Below are 20,134 nucleotides of genomic sequence, written 5' to 3'. Positions count from 1 at the left end.
AGTATCATCGATGAGATTTCGTGCGAGACAGGGAAAATTGAGACTAACAGAAGTTCAACATGCCTTACCAGACCAATGGCTCAATTACAGCCAGCTCCCCATATGTTATTCACATGGATGTGTTTGGTTTCACACAAACAAAGACATCGTCACAAAGTGATGTAATTCAGAGAGGCCGTCAATACATCTGAAGTTACTCTCGTGCTTGTCTGAAAGAGACTTTTGAATGCAGCACAGGATTAAGGTAACGGAGGTCCTGTGCATAAGCTTCCCGCTTTTGTCTGTTCCACACTCACTCATCCAACTTGCATAAAGTGTGGTCACGCAAACATTGCCTGAGAAATCTGCTGATGGCTGCCTGTTCAAAGAAGTTCGCAATAAAAGTAAATGTGTGAAAATGGGATTGTGACTTGGTATACTATTTCATTTGTATTGCTGGCTCTATGAAATGGACTTGGTGTGCGTGAGACCTGATGTGGGGAAAACGTCAAACGGAGCCATTGTGAGCATGTCAATCAAGTGAAAACGATTTGCTCATTGTGTTGTTACCCTCTAGAAAAAATAATATCAAATTCAATGTATTTAAAACACGCTCTGAAAATGACTGTTTCAGAATTTTGTGAATATACAGTAGTATGGATGTCAGAAATGTACCTCTGATTAAAGATAGACCAATATGGTTTTTTTTTCAGGGTCAGTGTTCAGATACCAATTATAAATGGTCTTGGAGGAGTGAATGGATATATTATTGCTTTATTATCGTAAATAATAATGAACAAATTATAATGACACTAACTTCCATCCAACTAAAAAACATATGCTTATTGATCACATTTTCAGATTGCCAAAATGTTGTTGTTTTTTTCTTAAAAAATAGACACTTTTGTTTTGAAATCCCATCAAAGCTTCATCAACTTTACCAGTGCCTAAACTGAAAAAAAAAAGATTTCCTAAACGTCAAATCAATATATGCAATAATGCTATATATATTTATTCATATATATATAAACTACTATGATCTAAAATAAAATATATATAAACTATATATTTATGTTGACTAGATTGATGTTTTATTGGGATTTATCTTGGCCAATGCCGGTTCAAAATGTCCCCCCTTAGAAGCAGGGAAGCCAGGTTGTCCTCTTTGTTTTTTGTTTTTTTTTAAAGAAAGGTGCACTAAAGTATTTGTTCTATATTTTAGGCAATCAAACACTTCAGTCTCCTTGGGAAAATATTCTGCACAGTGGCCATTCTTTAACCCTTGGATTCAGGAGGGGCTACATGGTTTTGGACCATCTCTCTACTTCAGTGGGATGCTGGAGGCTGCAACTGGTACACTATAATCATTTCCCTCTTGGTGTTTTGTAGGTTTTGCCTAAAAGTGGTAGTGGTTCTCCTGCAAGACCCACAGATGGTCTACAACATGCTAGCTATGTGATGTAACCAATGGACACGGTCACAGGGAGATCATGTGGGAAGAGGCCATCTTCTAATGCTTTCTGGGCTCACCCATAGAAATGAGGTGAGGAGTTTCCTCAGAGTAGAGCCACTCCTAGTCTACATGAAGAGGCTAAACCTGAGAGGTCTCTGGCTACCAGGTGTTAGTTGGACCCAGATGAACGGTTAATAATAAATGGGAAAGCAAAGTAAATAATTCATCAAGTGAACTAGAGCGTTCAGAAGATTTCAGAGGGATACTAAGACTGATCACTTGTTTCTCAGAGGTGGTTGATTTGATCTCTTGAGGTTGAGTGTTTTCGCACAGACTAATAAAATATGATACTGTATTTTTTTTTGTTTTTGTTTTTGTTCAGTTTTCTCTCCAGGTCATCCCAAAATAATCATAAAAAGCAATCCAGTGCATTATTAGTGGTTTTTTTTTCTTTTTTTGTCAAATTGTGATGCTAAATAAATGGAACATTTGTGAAATGGTTACTTTATAAATTAGGGCATTTGCCAATGAGGTTGCAAAAGGCACTGTTGATAGAATTCTATACTAGCCAATAAAAAAGCCATGATATTTCTTCAGAGAAAGGTTGCAGCTGGAGTATAACTGCTGTATGAAGACAACGTGTATTTTGTTACAGAATTCTATAAAAATTTAAGCAAGTAACAACATCGATTGTTTTACGTTTCATCTAAAACATGGCTATTTTGCAACAGTCATTGTCTCATTGAACGTTTCAATTTTTCAGTATGGGGTATATGACTGTCCTCTAATGACAGGAGAGCAAAGCGAGCGATATACAGTACTTTTAAATATTAGATCATTACATTAGATCATTGTAAAATAATCATCTCCTTGACATCAATCACAACAGATCTGTTGCAGTCTACCTCCAACTCTCACGCTATCACACTGATGTAATTGAAAAGCTTTCCTAAGGGGGTTATTATTTGTTTGTCTCAAGTAATAAAAGACTTTCATCACTTTATGCTCTGTTAGTGAACAAAAAGGTATGCAAACATTGTGAATAGGCAGATAATGATACTTATTAAAGGGACTTAACACCAGAATAACAGACTTTGGATCTCTTTTGACGAGTGATGATTCCCCTCCCTTGACATGAAAAGCAAGTGCAGATTACAATAAAACTTGATTTTATTTTCCCTGCCTAACCACCTGCATCTTGCGAGCTGGTGCCAGTTAAGACATAAAGCGAATGAAAGCCAGACTTATAGTTTGGGGTCTTGTGAGTTGCATGGAGGACATATCATAGAAAAGTAGGACACACACACACACACACACACACACACACACACACACACACACGCACACACACAGACACGAGCACTGTGCACAACAGTCATTAGCAACCCATCTGTTCAATGCTTGCATGCCAAGCTGTAATTTTCAAAACCTGGTACATGTGTCTATGTTTGTCTATTTGCTTGCATGCGTTGATATTTTCTAGTTGTCAAGTGACCACACACATAAAGGGAGTCTGATCATGTTCACCCCACCCCAAAGCTGCAAACCTATGAAACTGGAGGTTCTTTTGACCACACATAAACTGACTTTGACACAGACACTGCACCATGCCCCCACATTTTGGAGGTAAACAACTCCAGATTGATGAGGCTGAGTGGAATTCCCGCCGTTGTGGGAAGTGCCCAGAGACATTTGTAAATCCTCTTCTCCGCCGCCTTTAACCCTTTACAGATTGTAAACCTCCGGATTTGTATATTAGATTACTGTTTTAAAGTTCTTGGGACCTCTCTGCAGGTCATGACAACCCTTGAAACTAACCACACAAAAAAACACAAGGCAATCCTCAGCCCCTTTCTGTGAAGGTACACATAATAAACACTAGCCTGTTGCCTGTATGTAAATATGTGGTCAGAGTAGTTAAGACTATCGTCATGTAGACAACAATCAAAACAGATATTCATGTAATGGTGTTGATTATACATGAATCAAATATGTTTTACTTGACTTTCATAGCTAAGAAATTTCCATGGACTGGTTGTCACACAGTGTCATTCACACGTAGGACAATTCATTGTCTTCAATGACTGCCATACCTGTTTTTGGACGACTCAAAGAAATCGTCTTAGAAAAACATAGATTTTAACTCATACTTGGATGCTGCAAGAACCAAAACAATAGCAGGCATACCACAAAGTCCCCAATATAAGACACACTTTTTAAGGACACATAAGTATGGGTGCGTCCCATAAAGGGTAACTTAAAGGATGAATGTGTAAGATTTAGATCATTTTTCATTAAAAAGAAAAAAATAAATTATTATACATTTTAAAAACTTGCAAATAAATGTGTTCTTAACGACCAACAGTATGTTTTAAAGATAATCGTAGGTCTAGTTATCCATAAATTATATCACATGGGGGGTGGCCCTCCTCCAGAGGCTGCCATGTCTGTTATCGCCACGGACAATGGTAAATGCAGCACCTCCTGCTGTCCGTAATGAAAAACGGTCTAAACCTTACACATTGTCCCTTTAACTATCCCGGACAGGAGGAGGAGTGGGAATTGCTGCATTTACCCTAATGCCCTTAAAGCTCCCACGGGCGAATTACACATACTGTACTCCCTTTAAGGACGCGTCCTATACATGAGTGTGTCATATTTGGGAATTATGGTAATTCTCTTGGACCCTCCACATCCTCATCCTATTCCAGCGATTGATCCATGCACACAAAAACCAGCAGGCATTCCAATAGCTTCTTCCCATAAGTCCTCACTTCCCCTAAACAATTGACTCAAAATGCTACAGGATAGTTGTTCCTTGCAAATATGTAACAAATTGGAGCATCCTTTGTGATCGTATCGCTTGATTGACTATCATGGATTCAAAACTCTACATTATTGTATAACTGTCATTGATCAATATTCCACAGCACTGGAAACTTTAAAGTGTTGAAGGAATTTTTATTTTACAATCTCAAAATAAAGACGAGGCTTAAAAGACATAAAAGACCTGCTCACATTGTGATCAAGATGTTTCCTTCCCATTTAAAGTCCTCTTTCTTTGCCAAAATTGTAATTTGGTGCCATTTAACATGCCACTTGTAAACAGACAGTATATCAAAGTGATCTTTCAGTGTGAACCTCAGCCTTTTGCAATGGAACATTACTATTTGTGACTGGCTGGAAAAATCTCACATGGCTCTGTGTTACGAGACTCAGTTCATAACGAATCAATCACTCGTAGAGGCGTAAACAAAACAGACCCTAATGGACGAATGTGATATCTTTATGATGACCGCTGGGATGAAAGACGAGCTGCACAGTGGAAGTACAGGCCTGCTACCTCCGATAGACAATGGATTATTGATTGTGTCATTTACTTACGTCACTAGTTGTGCTTCAACTAACGCTTAGCCCACAAACGATAAAAACGTGTTTATGGAGTTCATTTTTCTTTGTTCCCTTTTTTATTATGAAAGTAAGCATGCAAGATTATGATTTAACAACCTGCGTCATTCCTTGTGTTGTGTAACCAAGACACCATTTGTGATCGGAAGGATTTTGACAAGCACTGCGATACAGAACTTTGCATCAAACAGAATTTCACTTAAGTCTGTAACAAAACAAGCATTTATTCTTATCAGCCATAAACGCATTCTCATTGACTCATATTAAGGGGAAATTATTCAATAAGAAAACATGACAGTTTATTGAGCCAAGTGTAATTCCATTTGTATCCACAGTGAAGCTTATTCCTAAACTTGGTTTTGTTGTTATGATAGGGTTTTTAATTTTCTCATTTATTCCCCAGTGTTTCTGTATTAATTGTAAGAATAATTTAAAAAACATGAAAAGTGAATTCAGACATTTAGTTCTAAATAAAAAAGTCCAAATCCATGTTTGCTGAAAACATGCAACAATTGAAGTCTATGTGATTCTGAATTGTGGAGCTATTATTGCCTTAAATCTTTCTCCAACATTTTTGGGGTTTCCTCAATTATTTTTTGGAGCATGCGTATGACTTATTTTGCAGTACGGTAGTTGCCATTGTCCTGCTATATTAGAACGTGTAGCCTTTAATTTGAATCAACAGTTACCCAGCACAATTGCAACATGCAGATTTTTATGGCGTTATATTTGTGCCACAATTGCGAGCGCGCGAAAAAAAAATTGGAGTGGAGAAAATCAAACTGAGCGAGCGAAAACAGATTTTGAGAGCAAGAAAAAAACTATTGAGCGCGTAATGATAAGAATTTGAGCGGGCGCCAATGGAGTTTGAACACAGAAAAAGAAATTGCTCGCTCAAAATTCCTTTTTGCTCGCTCGGGATAGCCCTCTCTCGCTCAACCTCTCGCTCTCACTCGCGATACTCCTCCCTCCCTCGCTCAACATCGCGTTTGCTCAACATCGAGCTCTCGCTCACTCGAGTCGTCCTCTGCGCTCGCTCAGTTCTGCTCACGCGTTACGTTTGTGCCACAAAACCAGCCAATCAGAGCTTGTAAAAGCACTTTGATTGACAGCTTGGTATCCAATGAGATTGCTTGTACGCTATCCGTTGACGCACTCTTGTTTGCCCTGTGTTCACCTGAAAAGGGCAAACGAGAGTGCGTCAACACGGACTTGGGCTGGAGAATGACTTTTAATATTATCATTATTACTGTATTGTATCATTTGACAGAAATACCTTGTTAGTTTTTGTACTTTAATAATATAAGCCCACCCCTCCCGCCCACGTCGATGTGACGCACTCTCGTATGCTCGTTCCGGGTGAACACAACAACCAATCTCATTGGATACCAAGCTGTCAATCAATGTGCTTTTACAAGCTCTGATTGGCTGCTTTTGTGGCACAAACGTAACGCGTGAGCAGAACTGAGCGAGCGCAGAGGATGACTCGAGCGAGCGAGAGCTCGATGTTGAGCAAACACGATGTTGAGCGAGGGAGGGAGGAGTATCGCGAACGAGAGCGAGATGTTGAGCGCGAGAATGCTATTGCGAGCGAGCAGAAAGGAATTTTGAGCGAGAAACTTCTTTTCAAGAACTTTTTTTCTGCGCTCAAAATCTGTTTTCGCTCGCTCAGTTTTATTTTCAACGCTCAAAATATTTTCCACGCGCGCGTAATTGTGGCACAAATATAACGCCATAGATTTTTAGCTGACCATGCCTGCACCTGAAAATGCATATTCCTATCAGATAGTTTACTATTGTAGTTGCTTTAGAACACCTCATGGTCAACTGCGTGCATGCTTACACCACACAAGTAAATGCCTAATTGGGGTAAAAAATTAAGTAATATAAAATAAAATAAATATTTTACTATCACGCCAATTCCCATTGGGGATGTATTGTGTACTGTGTTTACATCTTGATGGTAAATCTGTCCTATCTTAGTGAAGGGCAGATGACACTGTGGCAGTACAACAGACAGCAAATGTGATAAATAAGGAGCTAGTAGCTTTAGGGGAAAGACGTCAAATATTTGAAGGGTTCCGTCATGCTTGTTTTTACAAGTTGTATTGAATTAGGGCACGGGTGGGGCGATGTTTTTATGCTACTTCTGACAATCACATTTAAAATGTAAGAATAAGAAAAGGGCAGCTGTTACATTGCCATCTCATTATCTCATCAGCTGGGACTTTCTATTGCTCTGTGCTGCCTTGACTAGACGTGTTTGAAGGTCTTAAGCAATAATGAATTCTCACAGTTTCACCTCTCCTCTTCTGGATGATATCATTATGTCTAATTCTTTTGGTATTTTAGTCATCACAAACCACAAATGGGACTGAGTTCATGGCTACAGTTCGTTTGACTGCTCAGAAATGGGGAGCCACCACTCTAAGATCGATGGTATCTTGTTGCTTTAACCAATCTGGCTCATTTATTTTAAGGCACAACAACATTGTGTTCACATGAACAAGTTTTTGACAGGCAACATATTCTATAGCAAACATTCTGTTGCTGGAAGTGATAACGGAAATGTTGTTAAGGACCGCTGATTACAAATTGGGTAAACTTCCAAGACCGACAGGGCGATGACGATGGAAGGGGGTCTACTGGGTAAACTTCTAAAACCAACAGGCTGATGACGACGGAACGGGGTCTACGTACCGGCAGGACAGTAAACGACAGACAAAATGTAAAAGGCCCACCTTTGCCTACCATGGACTGAATGGCATCATCATTTTCTGATGAAGCACAACATGATCTTATCTCCCTTAAGCGGGGATTTCATTCACTTTTGAGCTTGTTTGTATGTTGACAGATTAATTTGAGGCGATAAGTCATTTTCAAAGTAGAGTGGCGATATCTGCCTGTTGCAGAAAGAAAAAAGGGAAAAAAAAACAAACACAACATAAACAAGCTGCTCATTCATTTGGACTGTATATTGAACCAGCACTTTAATTAATGATTTGTTGACAGACACAAAGCACGCAGTCGCTTCAGTGACTCATCTCACACATGCAACAAAAGGGCGTGAACGTACTGAGCACGTCTGCAGCGTGTGCAGACATATTTTGGTTTCTATGTGAATGCAAGACAGCCATGGAGTCTCAATGTGCACACACTTCCATACAAGTAGTATTAGTTTGGACATTTTGAAAGCTTTTGCACATGTAAGTCAGCTGAGGGATCAGTAGATACACTTTTCCCTCTCGCGCCAATGTTTATAATTCATGATGGGATTTCGTAAATATTACAGCCCGATTCACTTCATAGCATGACACACTTGTATTTATCACTCACAATCATCAGTTATATTTTGCAATAAACCGATGACATCAACTTTACTGTTTGCATGAACTTTCAGCACAGCAATCTCTACGCTGATAAAAATAGAGAGGAATATAACTCTGATGAGGAGCAGTTGACAAAACGTGATTATTTCGGTTAAATTTTGGGAATGTGTGTAGTATAGTATGTACAAGAGGAGTTAGGATGGGAAAATTTCCCTGAAATCATTGAATCTCTACGCCCTACCGCACTTAGTGAAAACCAATTATCTGCTTTATATTGCCTATAAATGTCATACGATGGTGAAAAAGGACTACTTTTGTTTAAATTAAGCTCTCAACTCACTTCAACAGGTATGTCGCAACAAGATAGGAGATATTCTATTGCTTTTGTGGTTAGAGCAGAAAAAGAGGCCACAGGTGAGTTTACTCAAGCTGTCGGCAATCGTTCTCAACTGAACAAATGTTTATCACAGAAATGCATGTGACTTCTATACAGGTACCGAATACAAATAATTATCTTACCATTGCAATATATAATGTAATGTGTTAGTATTCTACGATATAACAACATATACAATAGATTTGACATATAAAACATCTAATATATGATATGATGTATCCTCTATGGTGTATATCATTAGATTTACCTTGTTGCAATTAAGAGAATCCTGTATTTTATTTTTCTCCGCTTTTTAACAGTTTTACATGATGGTCATGCTGTTACTTGAAGCACTGTAATATGTTTATTTTAAGTATTTGCACTGCATCCATTATGATTGTACTACTGGATATTTTGAATACTATTTATTAGGTCACAGAATTCTTGTTCCATTTTATTATTTTTTTCTTAATTTAATTGTGCATTCTCAATAAAATACGTAGTTCCAGAGCAGCACTTCCCAAATAATTGGCCGGGCCCCCCTGGGGGTGTGTGAGGTGATGCCGGGGGGACGCGGATGACCCCAGGGAAAAGGCTTTGTCTAATTGCAATAATATAATTTTTTTTTTTTTTTTTTTTTTAACTTAAGGCACTATGATGCACATGGTTACTTTTTTTTCAGTTTTAGACTAAGCTGTAACCTGTATAAGCACTGTAAAAAATAATTAACAGATGTTGAAAGTTAATTTACAGTATATTGTTTTTTCTCTTTTGTTAATCTTAAAAGGATACAGTTTCACAATAGTTACCCAATTTTACAATTGTACTTATATCTAATAAGCTTATAGTCAGTGCATTGCGTGGAGGGGCGGGGTGGCATGAAAAGTTGTCTCTTTCTCAGTGGAGCCTTAGCAAAATATAATTAAGAAGCACTGTTCTAGAGGAAACAGATGAATATCAAAATGCGAACCATAATTTCTATAATTATCTGCAAGTGTTTTCATTTTCATCCTAAGAGATAATGTCCCATGAGTATATTTTATGCCTAAAACAAACAAGCCTGTGATACTGGCCCACATTTACTTGGCATCAAATCAATACAGAATCTTGCAGTATCATGCACTACTAACATCTATTTTGTGCCATTTTTGTTTGTAGGTTGGTAGGTTGCTTTAAGATTTATTATTTAATGTAAAATATGTGCTTTGCTTCAAAAACGTTTAGGAAACACTGTAGTCAATGACATTAAATCAGAAGTCTGTAACCTACAACTCCGGAACAAGTGGCCATGCATCTGCTGTGGCTCTCAGTGACTGTGTAGAAGTAGCAAGGTTTTGATTTGCAACACATAGTTTGTTTTTGAAATGCAATTCTAAACTTGAACGGGACGTGTACATCTGTGGCGTACTGAGCAATAAGAATCACCTTAAATAAAATAAAGATTCTAATTTGCCATTATTATGCAAAAACATGGATTTTCTATTATCATGCCAAAATGCCTAATAGTTTACGTTTTTAAGTGAAAAAAATGTTCCTTTTTGGCTGACGTTTAACAGCTGACTGCATGCGCTACGCGATAAAATGACCAAAAATAAAAATAGAAGGTTGCATTTTTGGTTCACTACAGGCGTTAACGTATATTTTGAATGTAAGCTTCAACTAATACGTGTTTTGTTTTTAAAATGTTCTTTTACATGCTGGATTAAAATGTGGTGTCCCCTGTAGCGATTCATTGATTTCATATACGTAATCAACAGGTTTCGAGAGCATGATGGAGAAGCGATACAATAGCGCTATCTTGCGACCGGAAGTGGTCAGCGGTACCTCGCTGCCACCCGGACACACCAGCTCCTCCCCATCGCCGCAAAACACACCACAGGCCGGCCAACTATTCGTCTCTGAACAAGGACAACAAGGACTATCATAATGTCTGACATGGAGGACGATTTCATGTGTGACGACGAAGAGGACTACGACCTGGTATTTCCACCTAAAATGACCAAACTCTTGACTTTTATCTTTGGCGGAACTGGGAAGCAGCGATAATGCGGGCTAGCTAGCTTTAGCCTCGTAGTTAGCTCTTTGGGCTAATATACTCTAGTGCCTGGCCACACACACACTCACATCCTCAGCACTATAGAGCTAACAAAAATAAACAGCAACATTGTGGCATAGTTTCGTGAAACTTGCATGCATTCTGAAAATGCTCTGATTAAAACGCTGCATCAGAGCCGGCTAGTTAGCAAATTCGTCGGCTAACTTTAGCAGACGCTCGTGGTAGCAGAATACCACAGGAGATCATGTTATGCTTTGCTTCCCTGAACTTGAGTTAGCTTGCAACTCGAACTTTTGGAGTTTGTAATGGTGCACATGTACTATCATTCAGGAATACTCAGAAGACAGCAATTCAGAGCCAAATGTTGACCTGGAGAACCAGTACTACAACTCCAAAGCATTGAAGGAGGATGATCCCAAAGCAGCACTCAGCAGTTTCCAAAAGGTGGAGTCCTCCTCAATACAATGTTTTCTACAGCCACACACGTGATTGTAACAGATGCTATTTGCTGTTATGTTGTCATCATCAGGTATTGGAATTAGAAGGCGAGAAAGGCGAATGGGGGTTCAAGGCGCTGAAACAGATGATTAAAATCAACTTTAAGCTGGTAAGTAGCCTCACCCTGACCTGTTACATGTAGCTGATATTACTATGCCTGGTCTAAATTACTGTTATGATATATCTTACGGCAGACTAATTTCCCAGAGATGATGAACAGATACAAACAGTTGCTGACATACATAAGAAGTGCAGTCACCAGGAACTACTCAGAAAAGTCCATCAACTCTATTCTGGACTACATCTCAACCTCCAAACAGGTGCAATTTAATGAAACAAATACAGAACCAAGTTTATCTGACAGTTAATTACTTGGGATACAGCTGCTGTATGATGATAGGGTAACTCACGTCACTGCAAGCCACAGTTTGTCAGAGGGTAAATGATGAGCTTCAAGTTGAAGTTTGCTTTCAAACTGAACTTTAAATAATGAGAATCACATGTTTTGTATGCATAACAACTATGCAGATTTGCCTCTTGATAGTCCGTTTAGCATCATTCTATCAAACAATGCAAAATGGATAGACAGGTTTGCAAATAGCATTTTTATGGTGGTTGTAGTACTTTCAGTAATGCATGTTTGAACACAAACGGTGGTGCAACACACATAGACAGAAGATGACTCACAGGTGTAACTGCCTTGGAAGGCCCAGGGTGTGTAATCTTGACATTCTGACCATGTCTTGTCAGGTCCCACTGCTGTATATACTGCTTCAGCCACTACTCCAGTCGATACAATACTTTCCTAAAAAAAAAAAAAAAAATATTCAGAAGATCTGATACCCAATTGTTGACAGAGACATTAACTTTCATATCTTGTTCGTGCAATGTTAGTATTGTAAATTAATACTCTCAGGGTGTGCATGCATTACAGTTGACAAATTGTTTCAAGGTTTTTTTTTTTTTTTTTTAACTTGTCAGGGAGCTTCTTAAAGCTAAAGGATATATTATTTGTTTTAACTGATTGTAACTTCATGCTGATAAGCACTGGAGCTGGCTCATTACCTGCTGGAATGAGCACATCAAAGAGAGGGAACTAATTGACTTTCAGACTTTGCATCCATCTGTAGGTCCTGGAATTATTAGCGTTTATTTAAACAAGGTTAAGCCATGCTTTGATTTGTAAGAATACGCAGCACCTAAGTGCTTGCAGCTTCTTTGCGAGCACACTTTTGGCCGACAAGCAAAACATGCCTTTGTGCTCTAAAGTTCCTTTTAAGTGCTTGTAACTGTAGCACAAATCTAAGGTCATACTGGAGTGTCTGCCTACAGCACACGGGATGTTGATTGATGATTTTTTATTATCCCCCCCCCCCCCCCCCCCCACACCCTGCTGAGCATTTTTTTGGAGGCATTTTATAATGATATTGATCCTTTGCCTATCATATTGATGATGAATTATTGCCCAGCCCTAATTATATTTGGCATTCCTGTATGATTTTCTTCAGTAAGATATTGTTGAATGCTATTATTCCATTGCAATTTAGTGTAAATATTTTTTTGTTTATTTTGGGGGACTGGAACAGATTCTTGAAGTTTCTATTAATTTCATCAGCAAAAGAGTTACAAGTGGTCACAGAAAGAGTTACATAAATTCTCAAGGCACCATTTTGTGCGTGCATGTGTGTCGCTGTTTTATATTCTGAAGTGTCTTTCCTGTGTTGACAGATGGACTTACTACAAGAGTTCTATGAAACTACTCTGGACGCTTTAAAAGATGCTAAAAATGACAGACTTTGGTTTAAAACTAACACTAAGGTACCTAAAGATTATTCTGCAGCGCAACCTTATCACAGTTTACTTTTTTACTTAAATATGCGAACTGTCATGTAATATTCTGTGCCTCTAGCTGGGGAAGTTGTACCTTGAGAGAGAAGAGTATGGAAAGTTGCAGAAGATCCTGAGGCAATTACACCAATCATGTCAGGTAACCAGACTCACTGCATTAGAGCTATTTATGTCATTGTTGCACGCCCTTACAAATTGAATAGAAATACTTTCTCTCTGAATTGCATCAGCTATACAACTATTATTCAAAACATAAGAATTCTTGAGGACATGTTTATAAGAATAAATAGATTTTATATTTTTCAACAGCAACCTGGGTTTAAGCAATGCCCTGAACTGCGTATCAGCATGACATTAACACTGCATTTAATAATAATAAAATAAAATACAACCCCCCTTAAGTAATGATTAATTTAACATGTTGCACATAAATGTTCCAACTTGTACTGTAGTACATGTGTGAAAATAAACTACTTAAAGATTACTCACTAATGTATTGTATTAAAACGTTTAATACGACAAAACTTTACTCAACCAATGTACTATACTGGACTAAAAAGAAAGATTTAAACCATTATAACATGCAGTTGGAACCTGGGTTTAAGCAATGCCCTGAACTGCGTATCAGCATGACATTAACACTGCATTTAATAATAATAAAATAAAATACAACCCCCCTTAAGTATTGATTAATTTAACATGTTGCACATAAATGTTCCAACTTGTACTGTAGTACATGTGTGAAAATAAACTACTTAAAGATTACTCACTAATATATTGTATTAAAACGTTTAATACAACAAAACTTTACTCAACCAATGTACTATACTGGACTAAAAAAGATTTAAACCATTATAACATGCAGTTGGAACCTTTGCGTTATCTGTTTGCTTTAAACTGGGTAAGTGGCTAGGTAAGTTTATTGGGTGATGTTACAATCATACAATTTGTAAATGTATTTAGGCATAATGCAGTAAAAAAACGAGTTACTGATCTGTCTTGAATGTCAAAACCATTATTTCCTTTAAAAATGTAGAAATCATTATTAAATAATTATATTAATCAAACTAAAAAGTAAAAAACTTCACTACATATTTCATGTCAGTCTCTGTTATCTTAATTCATACTTTACAGCAGTGGTTAACCTTGTTGGATGTACTGAATCCCACCAGTTTCATGCGCATTCACCAAACCTTTTTTGAGTGAAAAATAAAATTATTTTATTTTTTACAAATTCAAGACACGGTTACATGGTTTTTATTTATTTATTTTTAATGGTATACTGGCTCAACTTGGCATTGCAAATCATGTTCCGTGATACATGTGAATCTATGATGTACGTTTTCTTCCAGCTACTTTCCTTTTTTTTTTTTTTATTTTGCTCGACATAGTATGGATTAAAATCTTCAGAAAGGAATCACAACAGACTAAAATGTAAGTCACGCGCTGAATACTAAGCGCACGAAATTCCCTGCAGCACTGATTTTCCACGCGGTGTAACGTGATCATTTGAAGCCATAAGATCGGGTGCGTCTTGACCTCCTCACCGAAGGCTCCGTCGAATCCGAGATCAACACACCAAGCCCTTAGTGTTCGATCGTACCCATGTTAAGAATCACTGCTTTGCAGAGACAGTCATTTTGTAAAGGAACAAATGTAAGTAAGTAGTAATTTGAAATGTGTTTTGAAAGTAAATTGCACAACAGTAGGAGTGCCGTGTCTAGTTGATCCACACTGCTGTTGTAATGGAATTCAGACAGATTTAAAATATGATACGCGACCATATAGCAGCACATCTTGTGTTGTTCTCTGTTAGATTTGACAATATTTTTTTTGTAGCTGTGAATTTTTGCAGAGTGAGTGTGGTTGTGCCCTGAGTGCTCATTCTTATTTTTGTGTTGGTCACAGACAGACGATGGAGAGGATGACCTGAAGAAAGGCACGCAGTTGTTGGAGATCTACGCTCTGGAAATTCAAATGTACACAGCACAAAAAAACAACAAGAAATTGAAAGCTCTATACGAACAGTCACTTCACATTAAGTCTGCCATTCCTCATCCACTTATAATGGGCGTTATCCGAGGTAAGCAGTTGTGTATTTAGCTACCCGCTGCATTTTCTATTACCAAAGCGTCTGTCTGAGAAATAACGTGTGCTTGTTTGGTCCTGATCAGAATGCGGTGGGAAAATGCATCTGAGAGAGGGAGAGTTTGAGAAAGCTCACACGGACTTCTTTGAGGCCTTTAAAAACTATGACGAGTCTGGAAGCCCAAGAAGGACGACGTGTCTGAAGTACTTAGTGCTTGCCAACATGTTAATGAAGTCTGGAATCAATCCTTTTGACTCGCAAGAGGTGTGACGTTTCACTTAATGTACCCTTTAGAAAATGAGCTCATAACTGATGTTCATTTTATTTTGTCTTGAAAACAGAATTATAGTCTGTGATTTCGAAATGCTAATATTTACCTTTTTGTCCCCCAAAGGCCAAACCATATAAAAACGATCCAGAGATATTAGCAATGACAAATTTAGTAAGGTAAGAATCTTGTTTTGTTACTTCATTCAGTCCTTGTGAGTCACATTTTAATACAAGTGCTGTATTTTCACATAATGTTTTGGAAATTGTAAATGCAGGCTGCTCATTTGCGGATTGGAAGTCATAGAATATTTAGTTAATTTAAACCATATCATCTGTTATCTCCTGAAAAAGTCATCTGATGATATTTTGGTGTCGAGGAAGTTGCAGCGGTGTTTAGATTTACAAGTTTAATATATTTTATGACCACTCTCATAATTTAAAAGTCATGTCACTCAACTTATCTTTCCCAAATAATATCAACTTTTAAAATAAAACAATGCTTAAAATTGCAGCATTGCGAACAAAAAAAATGCATACTTATTTTTTAGTCAATCAGCCAGTCAATATGGCGTTTTGTATTTTGTGTGAGCATTAATCCACGCATCATGATTGACAGCTTTTGACATCTAAGAATTGTTTTAATAAATTTATTGTTTGACCACTCCCCAGCGCCTATCAGAACAATGACATCACAGAATTTGAAAAAATCTTGAAAACAAATCACAGTAACATCATGGACGACCCCTTTATCAGAGAGCACATAGAAGGTAAGTGGTGACGTTGACTGTTGGCGATGGCCGTAAACATACATTTATTCATTTATTTATTTGTTCATTTTACAGAGCTGCTGCGTAATATTAGAACTCAAGTGCTTATCAAACTCATCAAACCATACACAAGAATACACATCCCTTTCATTTCTAAGGTAAGACTGGTGCCTCATACTTCTGGTTTTGAAATGTTATGTGTTTTGTCAAAACAAGTACCTCTCCTATGTAACAAATAGAAGTAGCAGCAGGGTGGACCAGTGTTTAGCAAAGCTGCCTCAGAGTTCTAAGTTTTGGGATGAGATTCTGTTCTTGTCCTCTTTTAGGGAGTTTGCTCGTTGTCTCTCTGCTTGCGTGCACAGAGCAAGCTTTATTTATTCGTGAAATATTTGTTTAAGTGTACTAAGCAAAGATTTATTCTACGTACTACTGCAGATACTGAAATGCTGCCAATTATAGTTGGTCATTATATCAACCTCAATGCCGCATTTGAATTGGAAGACGCATCTTTCCATTCTGAATGTATTTGATTCCATACGCGTTGATAATGTTGGCAACTGTGGCGCTACACCGGGGGGGAAAAAGGACAACGTCATTGTCCCAGTTGTAAATGCAAACTCAATTTTATTCCCATCTACTAATCGAACTGCAGACTAACAACTGCCTCTTTGCTTTGTGTTTCAGGAGCTGAATATTGACGTTTGTGATGTGGAGAGTCTGCTGGTGCAGTGTATTTTGGATAAGTATGTGTCATCTTTGCCACAGAAAAAGATAATCAATTTCAATTTTGGCACAGGTTTTAGCATGAAACACTTGGCCAGATAAAACATCCATGCCTCTGCAATCAACTATATTCCAATAAACAAACTCAGTCATTTTCTATTAATTACCTTTTTTAGTTCCTCATAGTTTGATTTGTCAGTCCTTACGAGAACTAGGTGGAATTAACTTACGGCAAAACTGTTTAATTTTCCCAGAAGTGTTGTAATTTCGGTACAAATTTTGCTTGTTGCATGAGTGGGAGGATGTGAAAAGACTTGTTTACATTTAACACTTGTGTAAATTATTTGCGCTCAACACTGTTTGAACTTGCTTTGACAGTTAATACATTTTTGTTGACAAAAAAACTCTTCTGATGATTAATCATTTAGAGGCTCTATGGTGCAACTGCTCTGAATTTTAGCCTTTATCCTGTATCGTAACATAAATATTTTAGATGTATTATTGTATTAAATCAAAATAGGACAGTTACAAACATTTGCTACTTAGAAAACGTTCGTCAACATTTTACTTAATAACATATTAGGTATCAAACCAGTAACGGAATCATAGAAAAGTAATTCAAGCATTTTGCCACAGTCAATTTGAAAAAAAATAATTAAAAAAACTATTTTTTTATAAAGGGACGCAGATTCAAAAACAAACTAAAACATTGTTATTTGTTGCCTGAAGTCAAATGAGTCAATGTAGTAGAATTAGAACTGTTTTCATTCCTTCATTCTCTCAATCTAAATGGAGACTGTTGCTCAAAGGGATTGGTCAGTGCTTTAAGCACTGCATCTGGCAGTCATTCGGGGCTCATAGAACTGCCTGACATGACCGAAATGAAATACATGAAATTACTCTCCAAGTGCATACAGTGCATATCAAAGTTCTACACACACTTTTTCAAATGCCTTTTTGGGGGATCAAAAACAAAAAAACTGTGACCAGGATATTTTTTCCCCTTTGAGATCTATGACACCACCGCACGAGGACACCCTAGGCCGCAGTTTGACGATCGACTTTGTGGTCGTATCATCGGATTTGCGGCCAAATGTTTTGGACACTCGGGCGAAGAGATGGGCGGAGCTGTCAACTGATCACCACCCGATGGTGTGTTGGCTCCGATGGTTGGGGAGGATGCCGGTCAGACCTGGCAAGCCTAAATGTATCGTCAGGGTCTGCTTGGAACGTCTGGCAGAGTATCCTGTCAGAGGGAGTTTCAACTCCCACCTCCGTTATAATTTCTCCTACGTGCCGGGGGAGGCAGGGGACATTGAGTCTGGGTGGACCATGTTCCGCGCCTCCATTGTCGAGGCGGCTGTTCGGAGTTGTGGCCGTAAGGTGGCCGGTGCTTGTCGTGCCGGCAATTACCGAACCCGCTGTAAGGGATGGTGTCAAGCTGAAGAATGAACCCTCTTGGGCCTTTTTGACCTGTGGGACTCCAGAGCCAAGCGATGCGCAGCTTCGGTGGTCACTGAGGCAAAAACGTGGGTGTGGGAGGAGTTTGGTGAGGCTATGGAAAACCAGCTCTACACCCTTGGCAAGATCCTCGAGGATACATGGGAGTTCGCCCATCCAGCCTACATGGGTTTTGTGGGTTTGGAGGAGACATTCAACCGTGTCCCTCGGGGACTTCTGTGGCGGCTGCTTCGAGAGAACGGGGTACCAAACGCCTTGATACGGGTTGTTCGGTCCCTGCACCACCGATGTCAGTTTGGTCCGCATTGCCGGCAGTAAGTCGAGTCTGTTTCCGGGCTGCCCTTTGTCACCGATTTTGTCATTACCTTTATGGACAGAATTTCTAGGCGCAGCTGAAGCGCTGAGGGGGTCCGGTTTGGGAGTCTCAGCATTGCATCTCTGCTACATGCGGATGATGTGGTGCCGTTTGCTTCTTCAGACAGTGATCTCCATCTCTTTTTTGAGTGGTTTGCAGCTGAATGTGAAGCGGCTGGGATAAAGATCAGCACCTCCAAATCTGAGACAATGGTCCTCAGTCGGAAAAGGGTGGAGTGCCCTCTCTGGGTAGCAGATGAGGTCCTGCACCAAGTGGAGGAATTAGTAATATTCTTGTTCACGAGTGGAGGGTAAGATGGAACGAGAGATCGACAGGTGGATGGGTGCAGTGTCGGTGCGTACTCTATACCGGTCTGTCATGGTAAAGAGATTTACCGGTCAATCTACGGACGGACGGACGGATGGATATCTATGAAGCACTCACTTTTTTTCCCCGTTATATTTTTTACATTTGTCTACTTTGTAGCAATATTCCATATCTGTCAGAATTATGAGAGAAGTGCTTTTTAAAAGTGAGGCATTATGATTCCTGTATTATTATATTGGGCCAAACAAGGAATCACTATGCTCTCACCTGACAAAACATGTGACTACTGTATGTATTGCAGTTCTTTAACTATGTATTTGTGTTCTCAGCACAATCCACGGACGAATCGACCAAGTCAACCAACTACTAGAACTCGACTACCAGAAAAGGGGAGGGGCTCGCTACACAGCTTTAGACAAATGGACTAATCAGCTGAACTCTCTCAACCAGGCCATTGTGAGCAAGCTCACATGATGCCACTGCAAGAAAAAAAAAAGCAAGAGACAAGGAAAATGGCATGTTTGAATACATCCATCAAGTATGCTACCATGCTTCGGACACGAGAGAGACGCCGCACGTTTTGAAAAACGCCACCGATTTTCAAGGAGAGCCCCGAGAATGTGTTGTTTTGTCCTGATGAAAGGAAATCACTGACACTTGTTTTTCATGTACCAGATTGGCAGATTCTTCCATGTGCAGATATATTGGTTGTACAAATGTGTATGGGAAGACATACACAGTATTTTAATGTATACTGTTGCCTGTCGGTAATAAACTCCTGTCAGCACTTAATTGGTTGAACTTGCAATGCAGTATTTTCATCATGACAGAGACACACGTAACCGTGGAAAGCCCTTTGAGCATTTTTTGATATCCTGGATATCCGGCTTATGGTCCATGTGCTAACATGCACTTAGGCATTACTGGTAGTGCAACTTTGGAATACCATGTAACAACTGCATGCTACCCATACTACCTTTGATGATACATTTTTAGTAGTAATAGTCGCATTGACTGCCCAGGTCACATAAGTAGTACATCAAGGATACTGAATCGTCATAAAGGTCAAAGTTACTATAAGTAGCGTCCTCTTTGTTCTCACTCGTAAATCAATTCAATATTAGAAAAAAAATGGTCAAAAGACTGAGTGTAAAGTTGCTTCACCATTTGACATAGAATTATTTCACAAGGACGG

General features: G+C 38.7%; 1 protein-coding gene across 1 annotated transcript; it reads left to right on the top strand.

Moving 5' to 3' along the window:
• The first annotated feature begins 1,201 nt into the window (after nucleotides 1–1,201).
• On the top strand, nucleotides 1,202–19,731 carry cops2 (COP9 signalosome subunit 2). Its single transcript, XM_088413930.1, has 14 exons — nucleotides 1,202–1,332; nucleotides 10,303–10,525; nucleotides 10,932–11,045; nucleotides 11,131–11,208; nucleotides 11,294–11,419; nucleotides 12,828–12,917; nucleotides 13,009–13,086; nucleotides 14,856–15,030; nucleotides 15,122–15,300; nucleotides 15,431–15,483; nucleotides 15,976–16,073; nucleotides 16,149–16,231; nucleotides 16,758–16,816; nucleotides 19,269–19,731. Exons 2-14 carry the CDS (start codon nucleotides 10,472–10,474, stop codon nucleotides 19,411–19,413), a joined length of 1,332 nt encoding a protein of 443 aa, XP_088270056.1. The 5' UTR covers nucleotides 1,202–1,332; nucleotides 10,303–10,471; the 3' UTR covers nucleotides 19,414–19,731.
• The last annotated feature ends 403 nt before the right edge of the window (nucleotides 19,732–20,134 follow it).

Source organism: Hippichthys cyanospilos, chromosome 4, assembly GCF_059441005.1.
Source record: "Hippichthys cyanospilos isolate Australia breed blue-spotted pipefish chromosome 4, RoL_Hcya_1.0, whole genome shotgun sequence".
NCBI lineage: Eukaryota > Metazoa > Chordata > Actinopteri > Syngnathiformes > Syngnathidae > Hippichthys > Hippichthys cyanospilos.
This window is presented reverse-complemented; position numbering and strand designations above follow the sequence as displayed.

What these genes read in the sequence shown, in the direction of transcription:
- cops2 (XM_088413930.1), top strand. Translation starts at nt 10,472, where the DNA reads ATGTCTGACATGGAGGACGATTTCATGTGTGACGACGAAGAGGACTAC. An exon ending in ACATCTCAACCTCCAAACAG is followed by an intron (nt 11,420 to 12,827) that starts GTGCAATTTAAT and finishes CTGTGTTGACAG; the next exon opens with ATGGACTTACTACAAGAGTT. An exon ending in GTGCAGTGTATTTTGGATAA is followed by an intron (nt 16,817 to 19,268) that starts GTATGTGTCATC and finishes TTGTGTTCTCAG; the next exon opens with CACAATCCACGGACGAATCG.